Source organism: Phyllobates terribilis, unplaced genomic scaffold (assembly GCF_046119375.1).
Source record: "Phyllobates terribilis strain yellow unplaced genomic scaffold, ASM4611937v1 Scaffold_9__5_contigs__length_417890890, whole genome shotgun sequence".
Taxonomy (NCBI): Eukaryota; Metazoa; Chordata; class Amphibia; order Anura; family Dendrobatidae; genus Phyllobates; species Phyllobates terribilis.
The window spans coordinates 117,315,425-117,342,392 of NW_027362769.1; the positions used below are offsets into that span (position 1 = coordinate 117,315,425).

Here is a 26,968-nt window from a genome sequence, read left to right on the forward strand (position 1 = left end):
TTATTACCCAGTGAGCCACCGCACCAGGGCCCTGGATGAGTTGGGTACAGCGCCAGAAGATGGCGCTTCTATGAACGCGCCATTTTCCGGGGTGGCTGCGGACTGCAATTTGTAGCGGGGGGGGGGGCCCAGAAAGCTTGGGCCTCCCTGCGCTGCAGATTCCAGCCCCCAGCTGCCTAGTTGTACCTGGCTGGACACAAAAATAGGGCGAAGCCCCACGTACTTTTTTTTTAATTATTTCATGAATTTCATGAAATAATTAAGAAAAAAAGGCCTTCCCTATATTGTTGTGTCCGGCCAGGTACAAATAGGCAGCTGGTGGTTGGTGGCAGCCCGTTCCTGCCTGCTGTACCTGGCTGGACACAAATATAGTGCGAAGCCCCACTTCAATTTTTTTTAATTATTTCATGAAATTCATGAAATAATTAAGAAAAAAAGGCCTTCCCTATATTGTTGTGTCCGGCCAGGTACAAATAGGCAGCTGGTGGATGGGGGCAGCCCGTTCCTGCCTGCTGTACCTGGCTGGACACAAATATAGTGCGAAGCCCCACTTCAATTTTTTTAAATTATTTCAGGAAATTCATGAAATAATTTAAAAAAAATTGACGTGGGGCTTCGCACTATATTTGTGTCCAGCCAGGTACAGCAGGCAGGAACGGGCTGCCCCCAACCACCAGCTGCCTATTTGTACCTGGCCGGACACAACAATATAGGGAAGCCCTTTTTTTCTTAATTATTTCATGAAATAATTTAAAGAAAATTGACGTGGGGCTTCGCCCTGTTTTTGTGTCCAGCCAGGTACAACTAGGCAGCTGGGGGCTGGAATCCGCAGCGCAGTGAGGCCCAAGCTTTCTGGGCCACCCCCGCTGCAAATTGCAGTCCGCAGCCACCCCGGAAAATGGTGCGTTCATAGAAGCGCCATCTTCTGGCGCTGTACCCAACTCATCCAGGGCCCTGATGCGGTGGCTCACTGGGTAATAAAGGGGTTAGGGCCAGCTTGGCATTATCAGCTGGCCCTAAGCCCGAAATTCATGGGGTCCCGCCAATATTAGACATGACCACCATGAATTTCTAGTAAAGTATTTAAAAAAAACACAACACCCAGAAAAAAGTCCTTTAATTGAAATAAGCACACAATTATTTATTGTTCTAAATTAAACCATACTTACCATCACGCCCATTCCAGCTGAAGCCAACGATCTCCTGAAATAAAAGAAAAATAATAAAGCAACATCATCCTTACCTTTCCATGGTTCCCATGACAGCTTCAGCTCTGCTACATCGAGATGACAGGCTGGACCGCAGCAGAACGCTGCCATCCAGCCTGTCATCCCGCAGACACTGAGAAGCGCAGGCTTGCTTGCGCTCCACAGTGTCTCTCTGTGAGGGCATCCAGATGAGCCGAGTTAATGTCCAATGAACTCGGCTCACCTCATGCACGTCACTGACAGCGTGGGAAAATTCTCCTGCACTCAGCGCTTCAGCGTGGGAGAATTCTCACACTGAAGCGCTGAGTGCAGGAGAATTCTCCCACGCTGTCAGTGACGTGCAGGAGGTGAGCTGAGTTCATTGGACATGAGCTCACCTTATGCACGTCACTGACAGCGTGGGAAAATTCTCCTGCACTCAGCGCTTCAGCGTGGGAGAATTCTCACGCTGAAGCGCTGAGTGCAGGAGAATTCTCCCACGCTGTCAGTGACGTGCAGGAGGTGAGCTGAGTTCATTGGACATGAGCTCACCTTATGCAAGTCACTGACAGCGTGGGAGAATTCTCCTGCACTCACCGCTTCAGCGTGAGAATTTTCCCACGCTGTCAGTGACGTGCATGAGGTGAGCCGAGTTCATTGGACATGAACTCGGCTCATCTGGATGTCATCACAGAGAGACGCTGAGCAGCGCAAGCAAGCCTGCGCTTCTCAGTGTCTGCGGGATGAGAGGCTGGATGGCAGCGTTCTGCTGCGGTCCAGCCTGTCATCTCGATGTAGCAGAGCTGAAGCTGTCGTGGGAACCATGGAAAGGTAAGGATGAGGTTGCTTTATTATTTTTCTTTTATTGCAGGAGATCGTTGGCTTCAGCTGGAATGGGCGTGATGGTAAGTATGGTTTAATTTAGAACAATAAAGGATTGTGTCTTTATTTCAATTAAAGGACTTTATTCTGGGTGTTTGTGTTTTTTTTAACTTTGACTATGGGGTTAGTAATGGGGGTGTCTTATAGACGCCTCTCCATTACTAACCTGGGCTTGATGTCAGCTGGCATTATAAGCTGACATCAACCCCAACCCTATTACCCCCTGCCACCGCACCAGGGCAGCGTGGAAGAGCGAGGCTAAGTGCCAGAATTGGCGCATCCTATGAATGCGCCATTTCTGGGGCGGCTGACGGCTGGTGTTTCTAGCCTGGGAGGGGGCCAATATTCATGGCTCCCTTCCTGGGCTATTAATATCAGCCCCCAGCTGTCTGCCTAGCCTTTGCTAGCTATTAAATTAGGGGGGACCCCACGTCATTTTTTTTGGGGGGTCCCCCATTTTAATAGCTAGTAAAGGCTATGTATTCAGCTGGGGGCTGATATTAGTAGCCTGGGAAGCTCCGTGGGTATTACCCCCTTCCCAGGCTTCAAACATCTGCCCCAGCCGTCTGCTTAACCTCCGCTAGAGCCTAAAATTAAGGGGAGCCCCACGCCAATTTTTTTAATAATAAATCCTTTGTTTTAATACTAAATGACAAGTACAGTAACCAACACTATCACTGTACTTCATATATATGTGACTGACATGTTTCTATCTATCTAATCTATGTGTGAAGCTCTATTCTGTCTGTTATAAATTGTCGGGTACAGATGCTGAATTGCCGGCCGGCTTTTTTAAAGAGACGGTGCATGAAAACACTATTATTTTTTTTGATAAATCCTTTACGCTAAATGACTAGTACAGTAACCAACACTGTCACTATACTTCTTATATATGTGACTGACATGTTTCTATCTATCTAATCTATGTGTGATTCTCTATTCTTTCTATTCTAAATTGTCGGGTACCGGTGTATGCCGCTGCTGAATTGCCGGCTTTTCATGTTTCACTGTTGGCACTGTTCCCATCGATTTGGGCAATCACTGTAATGCCACAACCACCATGGCTGTGGCATTACAGTGAGTGGCAGACAATCCCTGCATGATTGGTGCTCTAAATAGCGCCAGACATGCAGGACACGCTTTTGGTGCACGAACAGTTATCGAACATAACCTCGAACAGCCGAATTTTTTGCAAATCGTTCGGGTTCGTCGAACAACTCGAACACCACCCAAAACAGCTCGAATTTGAGATTGGCGAACAGTTCTAGTCGAACACCGCTCATCTCTACTTGCTAGTGATAGGGGCCTGGTCAGTCCTTGAGCAGATGGGATTTCCCCTGGCCAGGCGGAGTTGTAGGCCTTCCCAACTAACTGTACTCTTCTGGCTACCTTGCTAGAGGCGGGAATAAGTAGCCCACGTCCCTGAGTGTACCGTGTGGTGCTCACCCGTATGGCCGGTGACTCGGGGCCTTCTAATGGCTTTCGCTCCACGATGGCGGTGCTGGTCCCACGCGTGTGACCGTTCCTTCGGGCTTCTGGGCCAGAGGACCTGAAATCCTCTGCCGGACGGTTTCTGCTGCTGGGTAGGAGTTAGTCCCCACAGCCTCGGACTCCGGGTCCGGTTAGAAATCTTCTCAGTCAGGGCGAGCTCTGTAGCTGCCAGCCCCTGACTCGTTGTAACACTGCTCCCCACAGAGCTCCTGATGTTTCTTGCTATGCTGCTTCTCTTCTCTACTCTTGTTCTGTCTTCTTTCTCACTCACTCTGCCTCAGCCCCGGGTTTATATAGGGGAAGTCCTTCCCCTCCCAAGACTGGGCAGGAGGTGTGGCATGCACAAGATCCCTGACCAAAGGACCTCCCACCTGCTCTCAGACGTAATATCTCTATCACTGTGGCAACCAGACCCCTGGGGTGTCACACTTGCATTGAGCGAGGCCACACCCAACAAGTCATCACGTGACCTCATGTATGCAAATCACCTACTTGTGGTCACTCGCCCTTGGCTCCCGGCACTGGAGTCACAAAGAGTGACTGCAGACTTGTAGCGTAAGGTCAGACAACCCCTTCAAGGCTCCTATACAAATTAGATTAAACTTGGTTAGACCCTGCATGATCGTCCAACAGTCTAATATGTATGGGGGCCTCCCAACTCTCCCCCAAAAGATGATATCGGGGGAGAGAAGGGTCTGTATTGTTGGATTTCCAACACCCGATCCTATTGTTCTCCAGCAGATAAGTCTCTACCAACGGAGTCGGACAATGGTGCTCTCATACACAACAGAGGAGCACTCGGCCGAGCGTTCCTGTGTATGGGAGTTAGGAGGTATATCTGTTCAGCTGACCGATTATCTTATGTGCAGGGGCAATTACATAGGTATTCTCCCCTAGGATCTATAGAATATAATGCTCCATACTATAAGAGTCAGTGATATGGAGCTATCGGCACCACATGTAATATCATGGGAAATTTCTGATGCAAATCTATTTCTTGAAAGCTAAATACACTGTATCCAGAAATGTTAATTACATGACTCAATGTAACCTGTGGTGGTTTAGTTGCTGAATATCATGTTTTAACCTATGACTCTTAAATCATGGATCATTTTACCTAATCTGCCATTCTTGCACCTGAAAATCCCATGGTGTAAATTAAGGGCTTGTCTGCTGTTACTTAATCCTTTTTCTTAAACGCTTTGCTAAAAAATAAAAGGCTCACATATGTCCTGATGCTGGGACCTCCATCATCAGTTGTAATCTCTGGGGGAATCTGGCAGCAAGTAATTAATTTACCTACAGGACCATCAGTGAAGCAGCACATGGTGCCTATTGGAATCAATGAAGTGTGTGTGCAATGCATGGACTTGTAAAGACTCCCTGCACTGGCTAATGGATGGAGGTCCTGAGTGAGAGACTGGCACATTTAATGGGGTATCCCTACCTGGAATGTGCAATCATCTAATGTTGCCTTGGGATCCGACCTCATGGACCCCCACCGATCATGAGAATGAAGGTGTGGCAATACTGCTACCACTTCACAGATTTGCCATGTGCATTGGTACTTCCAGTCACTTGGCTAGGCGGGTAACTGCATCCATACTGCAGCACAACTCCATCCAAGTGAATCAGAAGTTGGCTGGAAACACTACTTGGTTAAAAAAAAACTGTGAAGGGGAAGAATTGCTGAGGCACCACTGCAGCCACTTCATTCTCAGGATTGGTAGGGGTCTCCAAAGGATGCCATCACTCACCAAGGTGGGAATACCCCTTTAACACAGACAGGGGTTTAAAATACATTTTCTTGCTCATTTTAACTTCTAAGAACAGCAAATAAAATGAATCTTTCACCAGAATTCAGAATATAAACTGCATTCAGTATTAAATAGATCTATCAGACCTGCTGAGGCTGGTGTACTTACTTTGAAAATCCATATTAGGATGGCTTTATAATCCTCTTTGAAAGTTTTCCAGTCCAATACTTTGTATTAACATTCTCACCTTAATATCAATTTATACCAGCCATTACATAGCCATTTTGACCTGTATTTTCAAGTAATTACACCAGCCTCGTCAGGTTCAAGAGATATATTTAATAAACTTCTTTTAAGATGAACCTAAATGAAAAAAGTTATTTAATGTCATCCTTTATTTAGCAGCTATGTAGGTTACCAGTTTTGCAAGGAGATTGCAAGAAAATCTAAATCATCTCCTCAACTATAAGATAGTTATCTATTTATTTAACTGTCTTCGGCTTGATCTCGAGCCATGGTGACTTGATGGATGAACGCTCTGTAGGAAGATCGATCTTGTGCCGCCTAGATAGGTCCACCAGGTTCTTCTCCACCATTATCTTGATAGTATCAAGCCATCGGGTTGCTGGTCTTTCTCTTCACCTTGTTCCTTCTATTCTTCTGACCATGATGTTCTTCTCCAGTGATTGCTTTCTTCATATGATGTGTCCAAAGTAGGCAAGTCGTAGCTTGGTGATCCTTGCTTCTAATGACATGTCTGACTTCATTTGTTCCAAAATTGATTTGTTTGTTCTTCTTGCCATCCATGTTATTGAGAACATCCTTCTCCAGCACCACATTTAAACTCGTGAAAGTGCAGAAAGAAAAGTAATGATGCGCTGACTTCTTTATGTAACTGTGCTCATTGCAAACACCTGTCACTTTACACTTACAGAATATCCTGTGTGCAGTCAGCTTTCCTGTGCCAGTGGAGCCTGCTTCAATACAAGTCAGAGATGTGATGGGCTCGTCAACTGCCGGGACTCTTCCGATGAGGCCAACTGCAGTAAGTGATCAGATTGTATGCTATCACATATCATAACTGGCCAGAGTACCCCTATATCAATGCCCCTGGAGTCAGCAGAGCTTTGGTGACTATTATGAACTCTGCTCCTTAGCACTCGGTGGTCCACTACTTTGTGTCGGACTTCCATTGTTTCTATAACACCAATCACAGTTGATCATGGAATATTCAGAAAGGAAGAAATGTTACAAACTGACTGTGTAGTCTATCTATCTATCTATCCCATATCTATCTATCTATCTATCTATCTATCTATCTATCTATCTATCTATCTATCTAGTATCTATCTATCTATCTATCCCATATCTATCTATCTATCTATCTATCTAGTATCTATCTATCTATCTAGTATCTATCTATCTATCTATCTATCTAGTATCTATCTATCTATCTATCTATCTATCTATCTATCTATCTATCTATCTATCTATCTATCTATCCATATCTACAGTTGAAACCAGAAGTTTACATACGCTATATACAAAGACTCTGTATGTTTTTCTCAATATCTGACATGAAATCAGAATAAACCTTTCCCGTTTTAGGTCAATTAAGATTACCATATTTTTTAATATTTGCCAAATGCCAGAATAATGAGAGAGAGAGAATGTTTTAAGGCATTTTTATTACTTACTGCAAAGTCAAAAGTTTACATACACTAAGATCACTATGCCTTTAAACAATTCTGGACTGCCCATATGATGATGTCATGTGTTTGGAAGCTTCTGATTGATGTTTTTTTGGCAACATCTGAGTTAATTAGAGACACACCTGTGGAGGTATTTTAATGCACACCTGAAAAACACTGCTGATCAGAGTGTGATTAGCATAATCGTCCCGATTCTCTCGGATGAGCGCATATATGTTTGTGTGACCCTGGCATAGGAATAGGTCATCAATATCAAAGCAGTGGACAACCCTTTAAGAAATCATTTAATGCAGATTCGTAACACACAACCATATGATTGAATGGGTATAATTAAAATATTCTCTATTGCCTGCTTTATATTAGCAACTTTCCCCTGCATGTGTTATTTCTAGGGTAGGACATGGAAGCCTGAGTCTGTAATAATAAGACATGGGGCAATGCACTGAACATGCACCTTATAGTAATATTTCATTGTCTCTTCTTTCCAGCCCAAAGTTGTTTAACCAACCAGTTTCAGTGTGCCAACGGTGACTGCATCCCTCGGGATTTCATCTGCGACCACGATGATGACTGCGGAGATGGAAGCGATGAAAAGAATTGCAGTAATGTTCATTTTTAGCTATAATTTATATCTCCCCAACTAAGCAAAAAAAACTATATATAAATGATACTTATATATAACTGCACTAGATCTGCATCAACTGTTAAAATGTGGCTCCTAGCGCACTGATCTTTGTCTTGCGGGGGATGGGGTGCATCTTTCCTTCCCCCAAGATCAGTGCGTGCCAATGGAAGTTTGCCAGCGAGCACAGTGGATTACAAAGTTAGAGCACGTCCACTGCTCAGGATATAACTTTTCCTTTCCATATAACTGAGTCCAACCAGAATCATTTATTTGATTTGCGAGTAAGCTTGCATCGCAGACTCTTTGTACCTTCCAGTCTTTAAAAATTCTGTCTTATTATCTGGAGACGTTGCTTGGTGTCTGCTTTTTTCAGATTCACCAAACCCTGGCACTCATTAATCACTCCCAGTGTGTCTAGGGCAGCAGACATGTGCTATTGTTCCTTTCTGAAGCCCTCGTACTGCACAGCCAGACATGACAGCACTCACACAGCCACTGACTACTTGTCTGGGACCCAATACGAATGATGCCCCTCTGTAGAGACATCAGTCTGATCGGGCACCAGGAATCAGAGCTCTGTGCATCTAACATCACAGGGGGAAGCCAAATTATTTCACTGCTACTGAAAGGGGTTATTTCATGGAAAATATTACTAATAAAAATATAGAACATGGAAAAATAAATATTTTGCAATGTCAATTTATTACAAATATTTCACCAAGCAGAGGAGGACTGGCTTGCTCCATCTCAGCGCTGCGCACTAATCGCTTTTAATGCAGCCATGTATTTTATATATTTCTCGTCTCCACTTGTCAGAGAGGGGAAATTGTAGGGAAGACTATGAAGAATAAATGACTGCATCACCAGGGATTAGTTCACACAGCGATGCAGTATTTGGACAAGAGATATCTGTAATTAGGAAAAGTCAAGTAGACACCGATTGATGCACTTCCGATACTCGCTGAACGATTTCTAATAGATTAGCGCACATGGGTGGCCATTGTCTCAGCAGAACAAGTCCTTTTTATGCTGCCGTGAATGATGATATTTTGTGTAACGCGAAAGATTATTTCACCAGATGTACAAGCGTTTTGCTCGTTCATCGGGTGATCAACAACCGATTAGGAATGCATAATTATCATGAACGAGCATTTCCAGGTTCGCTAATGCACAATCATCTTGCTGTGTAAATGGACCCTTAGTTATTTCAAACCACACAAAATATTCTTAATAGATGGAGATAAGCGAACCCGAACTTAAAAGTTCAGCATTCGTACCGGAGAGTTAGTAACCGGTGCTAAACGCTGAACACGGACTTCTCTCAGAATCTGTTGCAATGTTTGGAGTTCCGAAGGAAAAGAGAGATTTTTTTTTTAACCTAGGCCCAAAGTTCGGGGCTTCCATTGTTTTCAAAGGGGCTCGGGTTCTGGTTTAAGTTCTGGTAAGCAAACTACACATTGGAATAAAGTTTGGGTCGGGCACCAGAACTCGAACTTTCGTTCATCGCTATTCATAGATTAAAATGGCAAAATGAAATTTTACATGTTCAACATTTTTTTGTGGGATAAACTCTTTAAACTGGGTTCCCTACTTCTCCGGTGGAGCTACCTTTTTGCCACTGCTTATAGTCACTTCAGTTTGGAGAAACAGAAGGTCATCCTTTGTGATGGAGATTTAGATTTATGTACACATCAACTTTGTAGTCAAGTTAGTAGACCACCAGGAATTGTTTGGAGATTAAAAAGGTTCTCCGGTGAAAACAAGTTATTATGTATTCAAGGATAGGTGATAATGTATTGACCAGTGGGGGTCCGACCTCTGGGACCTGCACTGATCCGCAGATCGGGGCACTTTTATCCCTGTGCACATGCTCGACCGCTACTTCATTAAAGGAGTTGTCCACTACTCAGACAAACCCTTCTCAATCTGAATGTTTGCCCCCGTTAAAATAAAAACACCTATACTCACCTCCCGTGCCGGCGCCGTTCCAGCAGTGTTGGCACTCGCGTTCCCGGGGCTCTCATGAGGTGGTTACGTCACGTTACCCCGGCGCCCAATCATCGCTGGAGTTACTGTCCCCTCCTTCTGACGTTTAAGTAATCAACAGGAAGTCACAGCTGCGACTGGCCGCTCACTTCCTCTTTATTACTGATATTTTTCCGAAGGAGGGGACAGTGATTCCAGCGCTGAATAGGCGCAAGGCTTATGTGACATAACAACCTCATGAGAGCCCCGGGAACATGACTGCGACTGCCAACACCACTGAATGGCCGGAACTGAGTATAGGTGTTTTTATTTTAACAGGGCGAAAACATTCAGATTGAGAAGGGGTTGTCCTAGTAGTGGAAAACCCCTTTAATTCCTGATGTGGCTGCCAAGCACTGCACTTTTACCGGCAGCCAAATATAGAATGAATGGAGATGCAGTCGGGTTTTCACACTGCTGCTCCATTCTAAGGATAAATGTGCCTAGGCTTGGACTGCCCATAGGAGAACAGGAGAATCCTCCGGTGGGCCACCACCCTCTTATATGAGCAGTACTTGGCACAATATACTTGAATCACTATGTATAGACAAAGGCAGCATCTTATTCATTTAACAATCTACCCAGATCATTGTTATATAAATGTGTGATTGATGATAATGTGACATTTGCATGTAGTGGAAAAGTGAGCCCCTAACGTCAGTTATTGGTGGGCCCTTGGCTCCCCAGTCCAACACTGAATGTGCTCCATTGGGGATACAAATTCCCTACTCAGCTGATCAGTGCAGGTCCCAGCTGTTGGACCCTCACCATTCAATTAGTTATCCTGTGGATAGGTGATAACTTGTCCCAACAGTTGAACCCCTTTCTGACATTTTTGTCTTATAACAACAATATGCTTTTATTTTTTACCTAGCTTACCCAACCTGTAAAGGAGATTATTTCACTTGCCCAAGTGGTCGCTGTATACACCAGAGTTGGCTTTGTGATGGGGACGATGACTGTGACGACAATGCCGATGAAACTGGATGTGGTAAGGTTATGCCCCATGTAGAGTCAAACAGAGATATCGTAAAAGGAAACATGTTATTACAGAATGAATGGGCTACATACATATATAGAAATGCTCTGAGATTCCTATTAGTGGGCAGCATGGTGCTCAGTGGTTAGCACAGCAGCCTTGCAGTGCTGGGGTCCTGGGTTCAAATCCCACCAAGGACAACATCTGCAAGGAATTTGTATGTTCTCCCCTTGATTGCGTGGGTTTCCTCCAGGTTCTTCAGTTTCCTCCCACACTACAAATACAAACTGATAGGGACTGTAGATTGTGAGCCCCAATGGGGACAGCGATGATAATGTATGTAAAGCACTGCGCAATATGTTGGCGCTATATAAAAATAAAGATTATTATTTTTTATTATTATTATAAGTGTCTTTGACACAACATTCTAAACAAAGTGCCAGTGATTTACCAACATACTGTGTACAGTATTTCCCCATCTCACCTATAAACTCGGGCAATAACATCTCCTTAATCCATCAGCTTCAATTACTTTTCCTTTATGTGGGTCTTGTTGCATATTAATTGGAAGTTATCATCAGAAAATTACCTATTGTTTAAATCAGTTTTTTTGTGTTAAATGTATCTTTTTTTATTTCTTGCCAAGTTTATTTTCCCATATCACAAGCTGTATTAAAAATGAGAAATCTTGCATTTTTCACACTGGCCACTGGAGCTTTTTTAGACTCTAACTTCCTGTTATTTTAGGAAATTCACATGTACATTAGCAGCAATAGAGTGACTCTGGCCCTGTCTTTTGTATTGAAGCATCTAATGAGCTTCTGCAAAGGTCATTGGGAAGGGAGGGGGAGGAGGTCAGCTGTGACATCACCTATTGTGATTGGTGGATCCTGTGTTATCAATTGTGTATAGAGGCGTCACCTGTCATTGACATCCTGCCTCTGATGATAATGAGCCTAATGAAAACTCTACCTTAAAGGACAGGAAGTCTGAGTCTACAAAGCCCCCAGAGGCCACTGTGAAAATTGTAAGATTGCTAATGTTGATTTTTAAGTAAAGGTATGAAAAAAATCATTGCCATTTTTTTTTTCTTTAAAAATACATGTAACATAAAAACCTGATTTAAACTATGTCATTTTCTGATGATAGCTTCCCTTTAAATTGTATTAAACGGGGCTTATTATAAGGAACGCTTATTAGTAACCTAAGTGTCTGATCATCTCAAAGATTAATATCCAATTATAAAAGTACAATATTTAGAGCTTTTATCCAATATGGAAAACGTAATTCTTCCTTATTTGAAAGCAACAGTTACACTTCAATGACAAGTCTTAATAATGAAATGACCATTTACATATTTACTGTAATATTCAATGTAAACCTAAAAAATATATTGTTTTTTTATTTTAGAAAGTGGTTTGAGAGAATGTGGTCCTGGAGAATGGCCGTGTCCATCAACTGGTCAGTGCATTCCTATAGATAAAGTCTGTGATGGAACAGCTCACTGTCGATTTGGAGAAGATGAAACCAATACAACGGCTGGAAGGAACTGCAGTAAGTCATATAATGTCTAATGCAACATGCAAAATAGAAATATTTATTCTTTTATTATTTTCTTAACATAATAACTGGGTGGAGTAATAAAAAGTACTTCTAAAAGAACGTTGTGCTGGTTCTGCTCTGTGGCACCTGCAAAGTAATGTTGCAAATAGAGTAAAAAAAATATACATATGCCCGAATATCAGATATATGAACAGATACAATAATGAATAGCTATCTTAGTCCTGTTGAGACTGGTGTACTTATTTTGAAAATTAATGGCATAATGACTACACAACACTTTTTTTTTTAAATGATCCTGTCTGATATTAGAATGAACATATTATGAGTATAGTAGCTATTGCTGGACTTATAAAATGTTCATCTTAATATCGGGATTATGCAGCCATTTTGGATTTTGAAAGTTAGTTCACAAGTCTAATCAAATCTAAGAAATCTTTTTAATAATAATGCAGTTTGCATTGTTAAATCTGGGGACAGATTGTCTTTAAGAGAACCTAATAATGGGGAAAAAAATTCAGAATAACTGCAAAATTTAAGGATGGACTTTTCATGAGTACAGCAACGGCTGGATTCATAAAATTGCCCATTTTAATATCAGACAGGAAAATTTTCAAAAAGGATTGTGTAGTCATGCTAAAGCATATTTTCAAAGTAAGTACAACAGCCTCCTTAGGTCTAAGAGATCTAGTCACTAATGTACCCAGTTTGTATTGTGAAATCTGGTGATAGATCCACTTTCACTCATTGCTTAGAGTAGGGACATTCATAAAGTTCTGCTTCGGACAAGACTTGTTGTACTATCTGCAGATCTATAGGAGGTATTATGATCTTCTCAGTGGGGTCTTCTTGTAAAAAGTAGTAGAAACAGTAAATTAAGTTGTTGGGGTCATCCATGATTTAATTAAGAGGTAAAATATGTCCAAACAGGTCCTATACATTTTTAAGTCATGGCAGATGGTAGAACATGGGTGGCAGACAATACCTACAGATTACGTGGACATGTGGAAGTTTGGATTCTGGTACCCGACCGTACTTTAGTCCAAAGTTTGGTTCGGGTACTAGAACTGTACCCGAACTTGAACCTGAACCCAAACTTTGGAGCTGGAAAATCTCTCTGTCTGTCTCTGCTCCCCGGACTGTACTGACTTCCAAGAGAAGTCCGTGTTTGGAGTTCAGCACCGGATACTAGGTGTCCAGTACGAACCCAGTTCGCTCATCTCTATTCCTGAATATGGATGTGCTATGCAATGCTTTTTAGCCTTTTACAAACCATCTAATTTTGAGCAGAGACTAGAATAAAAAAAAGTGATTGCCAGATGCCCAATATCTAGCCTGAATAAAGTTTGCTTAGGTGCCCTGGAGCTGTTTAGGATTTCTGCATGAACCTAAACAGATGCAAGTCGTAGCCCTTGTTTAGCTGATGGCTTGGGTAAGCATAAAAAGCAATCTGTTCCTCCAGCTGTAGTTGAGTTTTTTTCTTTCTAAAGTTTAAATATCTTAAATAAATGAACAATTAGCCATTTAGATGCAATGTGTTGTCAGAGATTGACCTATTGTTTAAATCAGGTTTTTGTTTTACATTTATTTATTTATTTTTTAAATTTGGCAATGTCTTTTTTTTTCATATCACAATAGTAAAAAAAAAACAAAATTAGTAATCTTGCAATTTTCACAGTTACCATTGAGGCTTTTAGAGTCATACTTCTTGTTATTTCAAGAAGAGTTTTCAGCAGTCCTTCCCCCTCCCCCAAACCCTTCTCCTTCCCTCTCCTCCAGCTGTTTCCCCTACTGTTCCCCTTTTCATATCTTCTTATTTAAAAGTTTGTACTTTGTTGTCTTGATGCATTTTTACTCTGTTTGACTTTAAAACCGTAAATAAAAATCAACAGTTTAAAAAAGAGTTTTCAGGAGTGCTTTATCATCAGAGGCAGGCTGACAATGACAGATAACAGTTTTGTACACAGCTGATAATACAAGATCTACCAATGACAATTAGGGATGAGCGGACCCGTGGAAGTTCGGGTTCTGGTGCACGACCCGAACTTTATTCCAAAGTTCGGTTTGGGTACCAGTACTGTACCTGAACTTGAACTAGAACCCAAACCCCATTGAAAACAATGAGGTCCTGAACTTTTGAGCTGGAAAATCTCTCTCTCTGCAATGGACTTCCCTAGGAACTCTGAACATTGCAATGGACTTCCCCCCGGAACTCTGAACATTGCAACGGACTTACCCCCGGAACTCTGAATATTGCAATGGACTTCCCCCCGGAACTCTGAACATTGCAATGGACTTCCCCCCCCGGAACTCTGAACATTGCAATGGACTTCCCCCGGAACTCTGAACATTGCAATGGACTTCCCCCCGGAGCTCTGAACATTGCAATGGACTTCCCCCGGAACTCTGATTGCAATGGACTTCCCCCCCCCGGAACTCTGAACATTGCAATGGACTTCCCCCGGAACTCTGAACATTGCAATGGACTTCCCCCGGAACTCTGAACATTGCAATGGACTTCTCCCGGAACTCTGAACATTGCAATGGACTTCCCCCCGGAACTCTGAACATTGCAATGGACTTCCCCCCCCGGAACTCTGAACATTGCAATGGACTTCTCCCGGAACTCTGAACATTGCAATGGACTTCCCCCCGGAACTCTGAACATTGCAATGGACTTCCCCCCGGAACTCTGGACATTGCAATGGACTTCCCCCCCGGAACTCTGAACATTGCAATGGACTTCCTCCGGAACTCTGAACATTGCAATGGACTTCCTCCGGAACTCTGAACATTTCAATGGACTTCCCCCCGGAGCTCTGAACATTGCAATGGACTTCCCCCGGAACTCTGAACATTGCAATGGACTTCCCCCCGGAGCTCTGAACATTGCAATGGACTTCCCCCGGAACTCTGAACATTGCAATGGACTTCCCCCCCCGGAACTCTGAACATTGCAATGGACTTCCCCCGGAACTCTGAACATTGCAATGGACTTCCCCCGGAACTCTGAACATTGCAATGGACTTCTCCCGGAACTCTGAACATTGCAATGGACTTCCCCCCGGAACTCTGAACATTGCAATGGACTTCCCCCCCCGGAACTCTGAACATTGCAATGGACTTCTCCCGGAACTCTGAACATTGCAATGGACTTCCCCCCGGAACTCTGAACATTGCAATGGACTTCCCCCCGGAACTCTGGACATTGCAATGGACTTCCCCCCCGGAACTCTGAACATTGCAATGGACTTCCGGGAGAAGTCCATGTACGGCATTTAGCACCTGACACTAACTGTCTGGGACTCACCCCGAACTTTTAATTTCGGGTTCGCTCATCTCTAATCAAAATAAGGTGATGTCCCAGCTGACCCTTCTCCCCCTTCCCTTCACAGTGACCTTTACTCATTAGATGCTTTAGTGCAAAAAATTGGGTGACAATCTGTTCATTGTCGCTAATGTACGTTTGGATTTCCTGAAACAGTAAGTAGGAGTCTAAAAACGCCCAAGAGGTCAGTGTGAAAATTGCAAGATTTCTAATTTTTCTTTTTATGGGCTGGTGCACATGACTGCATTATCGGTCTGAATGTGATCCGATAAAATAATAATAAAATAAAACCAATATTATGCTAGGGGGCCGTGCACATGTTCGATGTTTTTTTTTCAAAGAGAACCGGTCCGGGGAAAAAAATCGCTGCATGCCCGAATTTGACCTGATATTCGGACGACACTCGGCCGTGCAAGTCAATGAGTGCATGGAATCTATTGGACTGCACTTGGATGACATCTGAGTGCAGCCCGATTTTCACCAACTAACAGAATGGAGACATTTTTTTCTCCATCTTCTCCTCATCCGAGAGAATCGGATCACACTATGATCACGCTCTGATCACACTCTGCTTAGACTCTGATCAAAGTATTATTTGTATAATTGACCTAATTCTCTCGGATGAGAGAAAATACCCTGGTGTGATTCTCGCCTAATACGAAAAAAAAAAATCATTGCCAACATTTTTTAAAAATGATGTAAAAAATTCATGTACCACAAAAACCTGATATAATCAGTAGGTCATTTTTTGATGATTCCTTCACTTTAAGGTCTCATTTATTTTAGTATATTTTGTAAGTAGATTACACAAAGATCTATCCTTTGGGTAATGCCATGGTGTGGTTACACTTACTGTATGTGTACAAATGCCAATTTATACGGGAGCGACAACAGAAAGAAGATAACAACGTGGAAAAGTAATGTAAAGATCAGCAGATGTTTAATTATTCACTAAGGATCAATGGGCTCCTCCATTAATATTTAAGCCATCAGTGACCGCATGATTTTCTACACATATACAAAATCTCTTCTTCCCTGGGCATTAAGAGATTAGCAGATAGTATAGCTTCAGCAGAGATTCCCACTAAGCAGCAAGATTGACGACCTTACAGAGGAGGATGTAATGAAGCCGTAGCTCTACCGTATATTTCATACATCAGTCTCGTTCTTCTGTGCTTTATAAGTGATGTAGTAATCTGATGTGTATTCTCACCATTTTACTCCAGGTACCAGTAACTGTGCTGCGCTGAGCTGTTCATATCAGTGTCATTCCTCTCCATCTGGCGGGGTCTGCTTTTGTCCAGCAGGATACATCATCAGTGCCAACGACAGCCGGACCTGCATTGGTCAGTAGATATGTAGACATCATTCCCCAATGCATGAATGCCCAACACTGCAAATATTAGAACATGGAATATTCTTCATGTAGTCATTCCCTAGAAAAGATTGACCATCTGATAGGACTATGGGTATTACATAGGGTCTTCCTTATTCACGAGCAGACAATTTCACTGTAAAGAGCGCCAATACAGGAGATATTGCAAGTTGATTTGTGCTCGTTTATTAAACATTTACACTCTACAATTAACATAATACATTAAGGTTCAGGTTCTTTACTCTGGTCAATAATTGGGAATGATCATTCCTACGAATGATCATTCGGGCAATCATCAGCCCCCTAGTTTATTCTAAATATTAATATAAAATAAGCATTTTCCTGCCGTAGTGTTTATTACGCCGCACAGATCACCCCCTCCACCTTAGTCCTTATGCACATGTCACTATTTGCTTTGTATTTATACACCAAAATCAAGAATGAATCCTAAAGAGAGAAAAAATAGAGTTTGAAGGGAATTTGGGTGGCACGGTGGCTCAGTGGTTAACACTGTTGCTTTGCAGTGCTGGGGTCCTGGGTTCAAATCCCACCAAGGACAACATCTGCAAGGAGTTTGTATGTTCTCCCCGTGTTCGCGTGGGTTTCCTCTGGGTTCTCTGGTTTCCTCCCACACTCCAAAGACATCCTGATAGAAAATCTAGATTGTGAGCCCCAATGGGGACTGTGATGATAATGTATGTAAAGCGCTGTGGAATATGTTAGTGCTATATAAAAATAAAGATTATTAATTTGTAAAAAAAAAAAAGTGACTAAGCACTAACAGGCAAGTAGTTGCTACCTACCTGCCTGTTCTGTACTCAGCGCCATTCTTTGCGGTGTTCGACGTTATGTCGGCAGAGCGGCTGCTTCTTTTCTGCTCTGCTCTGGGGACTGCTGAGGTCATGCTGATTGACAGACTGATTGACAGACCTGCTGCCTAACTGCGGGGAGCCAGTTGTCAATCAGTCTGATGTTGGTAGTCAAGCCTTGTAGACAGAGCAGGGTGGAAAAGAATTCACCGCTCTGACGATGTGACCTCACATCATATGCCTATGAAGCAGTTAGAGATTGGGCCAAGTCTTCTGATGCGAGAACGGTCCGTGTCTGATGGAAGCGTGACAAAATACTGCCCAAAATGCCAACATGTGAATAAGGCATTACTTTCACTGTCTAATAGTAGTAAGTCCAAGGAGAATGATGAGAGTCCTTTCACAGAGCAAGAAGATCTGGTTAAAAGCAAAGATCAGCAATGTAACAAGTCGCTCATCGCTTGTTTTGTAAACATTTGCATGCTGCAATCAACAATGAAGAACTGAACAAAGGCTCCTCTGTATGATCTGTGTAAAAGCCCATTCAGTTAATAATGGCCTCATTTCAGCTGCAACACCCCGATTTTTGCATTTGGTCATCTATGAACATAGTGAAGTTCCATAACTATGGGCCCTTAAGCAATGGGAATATAAGCAGAATCCTTGTTAGTTTGGTAAAGCTCTATAGCAAGCCATCAAATTAAAAGTGGTTATATTGGATTTTTTTAGAGAAGTTAATAAAATATATAGTGAAAAAAAGAAACTTAAAGTACCGTCTCATTAGCACATATTTCCTACTAGTTCTGAGGACTACAGGTGCTATAGAAATACAGGATATTGTCATTGATAGAGAATAGAGGCCAAAATACCTAGTTCATTGCTCACTTTGTCCTGAACATTATCATGCTAGACCGCTACACACAAAAGCTTTCTATGGTAAGAAGATATTGACATCTGTCCCTGCTTCAAAGCACTAAGAAAAAGTATTGATATCTTCTATAACAAGACACTATTATCCGATTGTATAAAAATAGAGATGAAGTTTAAAGTAGCGACGAGCGATAAGTATCTCAGGTTCAGGAGGGTCATTACTGCAGTCTGGTAACTGCAAAACCTGACCGTGCTCAAGATGGAAGGATAGATAGATGATAGATAGATAGATAGATAGATAGATAGATAGATAGATAGATAGATAGATAATAGAAGATAGATAGATAGATAGATAGATATGAGATAGATATGAGATAGATAGATATGAGATAGATAGATATGAGATAGACAGATAGATAGATAGATAGATATGAGATAGATAGATATGAGATAGATAGATAGATAGATATGAGATAGATATGAGATAGATAGATAGATAGATAGATAGATAGATAGATAGATAGATAGATCTAATGTCAAAGGAGGTCACCTGACTCTCCCCAATATCAGTTGTTCGGGAAAGATCGATCTTAAAGGGAATCTGTCAGCAGTTTTATGCTAAGTAATCTGAGAGCAGCATAATATAGGGCACAAGAGCCTGATTCCAGCCATCTATCACTTACTTCGCTGCTTGGTGTAACTTTTATAGAATCCCTGTTTTCTCTATTGTAGATATAGCAGTAGTTATAATGCTGAGCTCTGTATAACCCCACACACACCACTGAGTGGCAGGTCCCTGTGTACACTGTGCAAAGGCAGAAATCTGCCAATCAGTGGTGGGGACGGGGTTACACAGATTAGCCTGACTGCTGTACATGTGAGGCTTAGTCAGGCAGCGATAATCTCTTGCTGATAAAACACTGATTGTATTGAAACTACAACACACAGCCTAATAAATGACACATCCCCTGACAGCTTAAGATATATATATATATATATATATATATATATATATATATATATATATATATATATATATATATATATATACAGTGCAAAGCAGTCATCAAAGCAAAAGGTGGCTACTTTGAAGAACCTAGCATATAAGACATATTTTCAGTTGTTTCACTCTTTTTTGTTAAGTATATAATTCCACATTGTTAATTCATAGTTTTGATGCCTTCAGTGTGAATGTACAATTTTCATAGTCATGAAATACAGAAAAATCTTTAAATGAGAAGGTGTGTCCAAACTTTTGGTCTGTACTGTATATATATAACATTTCTGTTCATAGAAATTGATAAAACCTGTAGTCATTATTATTTTCTGTAATATTGTTATATTTTTTCTTTATTTCACTTGCTTTAGATTTTAACGATTGCCAGATATGGGGCATATGTGACCAGCTGTGTGAAGATCGTACGGGCAGTCATCGCTGTAGCTGTGTCGATGGATATGTCTTGGAGCATAACAAGCACTGCAGAGCCAACACCACCAGTATGTAGAAAGCAACAATGGTCAACACACTTATTGGGAGATTTACTAAACAAAGCGAGCCAGAATTCTATAATAAATCGCCCCCACAAATGGAGCATGAGACACCACTTATTTTATGTGTCATAGGCTGCTTTCACACATCAGTTTTTTTTCTCTTACCTGAAAATTGATCCATATTTTTTTTTTAGTGTGCTGGTTAGTGTGTGTTAGGTCTTCTTATATGAACAAAAAAAATGTCTTCGCTTCTCCTACCCATTGAACAGTAAAATATGGACAGCACACAGATGATATCTTTGTGCTATCTTTTTTTTTCAAGCTGCCATTGACTTGCATTGGCGAGTTTTTTGCAGAAGATTGGCCAACAAGTACCTAGAAAAGAAAAGAAAAGATGTGTGAAAGAGCCCTACGTCACTTTTATTGTTACCATGACAGTTCAGAAAAGTGTCAAGAAAAGAAGAATTGGCCAAAAGGGGTTGTACAATGATGTCCTCCATTTGCAGGGCAAATTACTAGTGGAAATATATGCCATCGTCAATGATGAGGTGGCATGGGGCATGAAAAACTGTTTAACATCTCTAGGTTACATTGTGGCAAACAATGTCAAGGGCAACATTTTAATACAATTTTGCACAATTTTAGCTGACTTGCAGTACCCGAAACATGGTGTCTGTGAATTGAGATTTTGGTTTTGGCTATTATCCTAAGTCATGTGACAAGGCTTGTTAGAGAGTCGATATTGACTTTTAGGATTGCTACTTCCTATAGATGGTACAGATTATTATACTTGATACAAAATCCGAGTTTATCAGATTTATTAGATGCATCACTAATGCCCATACCAGTAAGTATGCATCGGACTGGATCAATTCAGGAAACAAACTAACCAACAGAGAACTGCCGAACAAAAAAGATCAAAGAGTAGACAATATTCCTTAAAAAACATTTAATGAATCATGGTTATGCCATTAGGTGGCACTGCATAGAGAGACGCTCACACAACAATGATGTATATTGGGGGAAAAGCACATTACCCCTGTATGTTACAAACATGGCATATATATCAATACAAAATGTAGGTAGCATGGTACATAATCATCTGGGCAAAAATAATCACATCTTTCATAGTATAAATGTAATGGTACAAGAATTAATTTAATTCAAGCTATAATAGTTATAAGCTGAAAAAGTGCCTTAGTGCAATAAATACTGAAGCAATGAATTACCATTTCCTAGTATGAATACAGAAGCACAAACAATTGATCAATCAGAGTCGTAATATCCATAAGCTGCAAAAGTGCCTTAGTGTAATACATACTGGATCAATACAGTGCCATGTAAATTCATAACTGTCAGACTAAATGATCAAAGATGGAGGTAAACCAGTATATCTATTTGTATATGATATAGTGGCCTGTACTGTCTATATATCAACAGAAAGTACAAGTAGCATGGCACATAATTGACCAAAAGGTATATATAGTGTATATTGGTATTATGTCTCATAGCACATATGAAACAGTACAAATCATTCTCTGGTCCAACCCATAATAGGATTGAGCAAAAGTGCCATAGTGCAATTAACAAAGTGCCATATAGAATTATAGATACCAGACTACAGATCTTTAGCTGGAATAAAAACAACATACAAGTTTTTATATATATATATATATATATATATATATATATATATATATATATATATATATATATTGTAAAATTTGCTGCCTTCCACTGGCATGTACATACCTATGGGATCCACCAGAGCTGTGTGGCGCCTACCCCGATGCGCGTTTCGGCGTAACACCTTTGTCAGCACATTTTATGCCATGTTTGTAACATACAGGGATAATGTACTTCCCCCAATATACATCATTGTTGTGTGAGCGTCTCTCTATGCAGTGCCACCTAATGGCCTAACCGTGATTCATTAAAGGTTTTTTAAGGAATATTGTCTACTCTTTGATCTTTTTTGTTCCGTAGTTCTCTGTTGGTTTGTTTTCCTATAGATGGTACTAGAGTTCTAGTTCTCTTCCTCTCTGAAGAGACAATTTGAATATTTCCCAGAGGAGCATTGCGGCTTAAAAATCTCCTCACCTTGGCATGTCGCACTTGACACGTCACTCTACACAAGGAGAAACATTACCCCTTGGATCCCGGCTGACTTTAGACACTTTTGACTGAGGATTGGGCTTGCTCAGTTTTCACAGTTTCACAGTTTTACCACTGAATTAAGCTACTTAACTTACCCTTGTATTCTCCTTCTCCAGCTGGCCCTCCATGGTTAATTTTTTCCAATGGACGAGACCTACTTATTGGTGACATTCATGGAAACAGCTATCGCACATTAGTGCGTTCACAGAATCGGGGAATTGCTGTGGGTGTGGATTTCCATTTTCAGCTTCGGCGAGTCTTTTGGACAGACACTGTCCAGGACAAGGTATTTTACATTACATAAAAGATGCAGAAATATATGGCAAAAGAATGTTCTGATTTTATGGAAATAAAATGTAAACTGGAACCTGTCACTATCTGTGGGCAGTGTGTTATAGAGTAGGAGAAGCTGAGCAGATTGATTTATAGTTTAGTAAGAAAAGATTCTGTATAAATTGTATTGTATTTATTAAAATCTATTCTGGACTTTGGAGTCCAGGGGGCGGTCCTAATCAGAGATTGACAACCTTCTTTATATGCACACTTATTGCTGTCAATCGCTTATTAGGGCTGGCCACTGAACTCCCAAAGCCCAGAATAGGTAGGGATTTTAATCAATAAAATACAAGCTATATATTTTCCTACTAATCTATATATCATGAAAATGGTAAGGAATTGAAGCACAAAACAATCTGCTGGTCGAACGTGCACCAGAATCGGAGATTTACACCAACTTTGAGCTAGACTTTTGCTATAATTTACTTTACTTTTTGGCGTAAATTATAAAGAATCTGGCAGGTTGTGCTTGGTCTCAGTAAGTCCAAAAACGTTTAGGAAAATAGCGGGGCCCGCCCAGGAATGCCAGAAGATGCTTATTTTTTTTTCTATGTGTTGATAAACTATTTCCTGCTTTTATAGTCCAATTTTCTGGCTTAAAGGGGTTGTCCATTAGTTGGACTATCTCTTCTCAATTACTATATCCCCCATGTAAAATAAAAGCAGCCTGTACTCACCTCCATTCCAGTGACATCTGCTCCAGGTTTCCCGGGGCTCACGTGACATTATTATGTCACGTGAGCCCTGCAGCCAATCAGCGGCCGCTAATGGGCTGCTTCACTCTCACTTCCTTCAGCCTGAAACTTACATCTGGAAGAAGTCAGAAAGCAGAATCAGTTCTCACTTCCTCTGGATGTCAGTTTTGTGTGAAGGAAGTGACTCATTTGCGGCTCCTGTGATATAAAAATGTCATGCCAGCCCCGGTAGACCCAGCACCGACATCGCTGGAACTACACCAGCACCGGAGGTGAGCACAGGCTATTTTTATTTTACATTGGGTAATATAGTAATTGAAAAGGGGGTGTCCGAATAGTGGGCAATACCTTTAATGAATTTCCCCCAAAATATATTAAAAAGGTTTACAGTTTTTTCTTATATAACGAATTAATATTTGTTGACAGAAAGGCGGAAAACCTCTTTAATATATATGGATAATATGTTTTGGAAAAAAAAGGATACAATGATATTAAACAATCTTAACAAATATTTTAATTAAGGCTCCATACTTGTATTACATGATATGGATGAAACAAAGCCTTCTATTATATGGCCCTCTTGTACAATTTGCCATTTATTTTAATGGAGTCAAAATGCCTAAATAGAGGACATTCTTTCAAAATGAGTCAATCTTTTATTAGTCATTTTTGGAAACCTGATGCGGTAAATGTAAAAGTGCCTTTTTTTTCTTGAATGATAAAAATCAAATTTTTCCTGCATATTTGTGTTTGTGGTGTAATGGATCTCCTCATAGAAAAGGCAGTGAAGCAGGTCATTGTTTTCAGACTGGTTAAGCTTAAAGATTGGGCGCAAAAAGACATGAAGTAGATGCCATATAACGAACTTGGAAAGCCTAAGTTAATATTCTTATGTAAAGTGCCTTGTGTGCCAAGTAGTACAAATTCAAACAGTTAAATGTAAAATAATGACCCAATTATAACCCTTACTTGCCATAAGTATATATTTTTTTTACGTGGTGTAAATGCCGCTGTTCTCCAGAATCCGGCGTTGTTTTTCTTTTGTCCCTGTGCCTCTTCATTCCCGAGATATGCCCCCTTCTTCCCTACATATAAATAAAGTCTTTTAGCCAAGTGGGCGTGGTCCTCTACTGTTCTTTGTGAACGTTTTTTGAAGATCACACCCAGTTTGCTAAACATAGCAGATTTATACACAGGAAAGGAGTCATATCTACACAATGGAGATGTGCAGAAACAAAGGAAAACAACAAGAACAAATTCAGGAGAACAATGGAATTTACGCTAGATAAAAATATATACATATTTATGGCAAGTCCTATTTACATAAATTTTACTATAAAAAAACACATTTAGATACAGTGGCTTACAAAAGTATTCACCCCCTTGGCATTTTTCGTGTTTTTTCTACCTCACAACCTGGAATTTCACATTTTTTTTTTTTGGAGGGTTTGCATCAGTTTACGTAAAGAACATACCTACAATTGTAAACATTTGGTTTTCTTTTTATTGTGAAGCAAACAACAAATAGGAGAAATAACTGAAAACTTCAGTGTGCATAACTATTCATCCCCCTAAAGTCAGTACATTGTAGAGCCTCTTTTTGCGGCAATTACATCTGAAAGTTGCTTTGGATAAGTCTCTATGAGCTTTCCACATCATGCCACTGGGATTTTTGCCTATTCCTCAAGGCAAAACTGCTCCAGCTCCTTCAAGTTAGATGGCTTCCTCTGGAGAACAGCAATCTTCAAGTCTGACCACAGATTCTCAATTGGATTAAGGTCTGGGCTTTGACTAGGCCACTCCAAAACATTTGCATGTTTCTCCTTAAACCACTGGAGTGTTGCTTTAGCAGTATGCTTTGGGTCATTGTCTTGTTGGAAGGTGAACCTCTGTCCCAGTTTCAAATCACAGACAGACTGAAACAGATTTTGTACAAGAATATCCCTGTATTTTGCACCATCCATCTTCCCATCGACTCAGACCATTTTCCCTGTCCCTGCACCCGAAAAAACATCCCTACAGCATGATGCTGCCACCACCATGTTTCACTGTGGGGATGGTGTTCTTGGCGTGATGAGCTGTGTTGGTTTGGAGCCAGACATAGCGTTTACCTTGGTGGCCAAAAAGTTCAATCTGACCACAGCACCTTCCTCCATACATTTGTGGAGTCTCCCACATGTCTTTTGGCAAACTCAAAACAAGCCTTACAATTTTTGAGTGTAAGTATAGGCTTTTATCTGCCCACTCTTCCATAAAGGCCACCTCTATGGAGTGTATGGCTTATTGTGGTCTGGACAGATAATCCAGTCTCTGCTTGGGAACTCTGCAGCTTCTTCAGGGCTGCCTTTGGTCTCTGTGCTGCCTCTCTGATTAATGTCCTCCTTGCCTGGGCTGAGAGTTTTGGTGGGCGGCCCTCTGTTGGCAGGTTTGTTGTGATACCATGTTCTTTCCATTTGATGATAAGGGATTTGATTGTGCTCCAGAGGATGATCAGAAATTGGGATATTTTTTTTAAAACCCAACCCTGACTTGTACTTCTCAACACATCTTTGTCCCTGACTTGTTTGCAGATATCCTTGGTCTTCATGATGGTGTTTGGAGATCTCCTTGGTCTTCATGGTGGTGTTTGGAGATCTCCTTGGTCTTCATGGTGTTGTTTGGAGATCTCCTTGGTCTTCATGGTGTTTGGTTAGTGGTACCTCTTGCTTAATGGTGTTGCAGCGTCTAAGGCCTTTCAGAAAAGGTAAAGTGTATATACTGACAGACATGTGACACTTAGATTGCACACAGGTGGTCTTCCATTCACTAAGTATGTGACTTATGAAAGTAATTTCTTGCACCAGAACTTTTTCTGGGCTTCAAAGCAAAAGGGGAGAATACATGTGTACATGACAAATTTTTATTTGATCCCATAAATTTAATTTATGCCTATATTTTTCTCACTTCACTTCAGCAACTTAGGCTATTTAGTGCTGATGCATTATGCACAAATCGGATTACAAAAATATTTACACACAGGTTGTAATGTCACAAAATAGGTAAAAAACCAAGGGAGCGAATACTTTTGCAAGCCACTGTACAATCATAAAACAGAAGAAAACCATAAGGGAAGTGTAGACAAAACTGAAGATCTGCCTATTCAGGATGTGTGCTATAAAGATGCACGAGCCCACCATAAACTTACTAGTAATACGTAATACAGAGGCCACTCTGGGTCTTGATTGACCAATAGCTGACCACATGATCGCATCACAATGTCTTTTCATAATGCTTATTTTCTTGTTAATTAAAGTGAAGTCTGTCAGTAGGTTTTTGCTATTTAATCTGAGAGCAATATGATATAGGGGCAGAGATCCTGATTCTAGTGATGTATCACTTACTGAGTTGCTTATTGTAGTTTCAATACAGTGTTTTATCAGCAGGTGATTATCACTAGAGGACTGGCTATCTCGTGCCATGTAATCCTCCTGATCTGTGACAATCCGCCCCCACCACTGATTGGCTGCTTTCTGCCTATGCACAGTGTACACATTAAGCAGCGGTGTGGGCGGGGTTATACAGAGTTCAGCATTCAGTGAACTGGTAGATCAACAACAGAAAAAACAGGGATTTTATGAAAACTGCAGCAAGCAGCTGAATAAGTGACTCATGGCTGGAATCAGGGTCTCTGTCCCTACATCATGCTGCAC

General features: G+C 41.1%; 1 protein-coding gene across 1 annotated transcript in view; it reads left to right on the forward strand.

The window, feature by feature from the left end:
- Positions 1-26,968, forward strand: part of LRP2 (LDL receptor related protein 2) — a 345,085-nt gene that overhangs the window by 140,781 nt on the left and 177,336 nt on the right. The window contains exons 5-11 of the mRNA XM_073646998.1: positions 6,252-6,362; positions 7,518-7,631; positions 10,554-10,670; positions 12,069-12,212; positions 16,773-16,892; positions 19,969-20,097; positions 22,365-22,534. Of these exons, the coding sequence (XP_073503099.1) occupies positions 6,252-6,362; positions 7,518-7,631; positions 10,554-10,670; positions 12,069-12,212; positions 16,773-16,892; positions 19,969-20,097; positions 22,365-22,534 (905 nt within the window). The remainder of the gene's footprint in view (positions 1-6,251; positions 6,363-7,517; positions 7,632-10,553; positions 10,671-12,068; positions 12,213-16,772; positions 16,893-19,968; positions 20,098-22,364; positions 22,535-26,968) is intronic.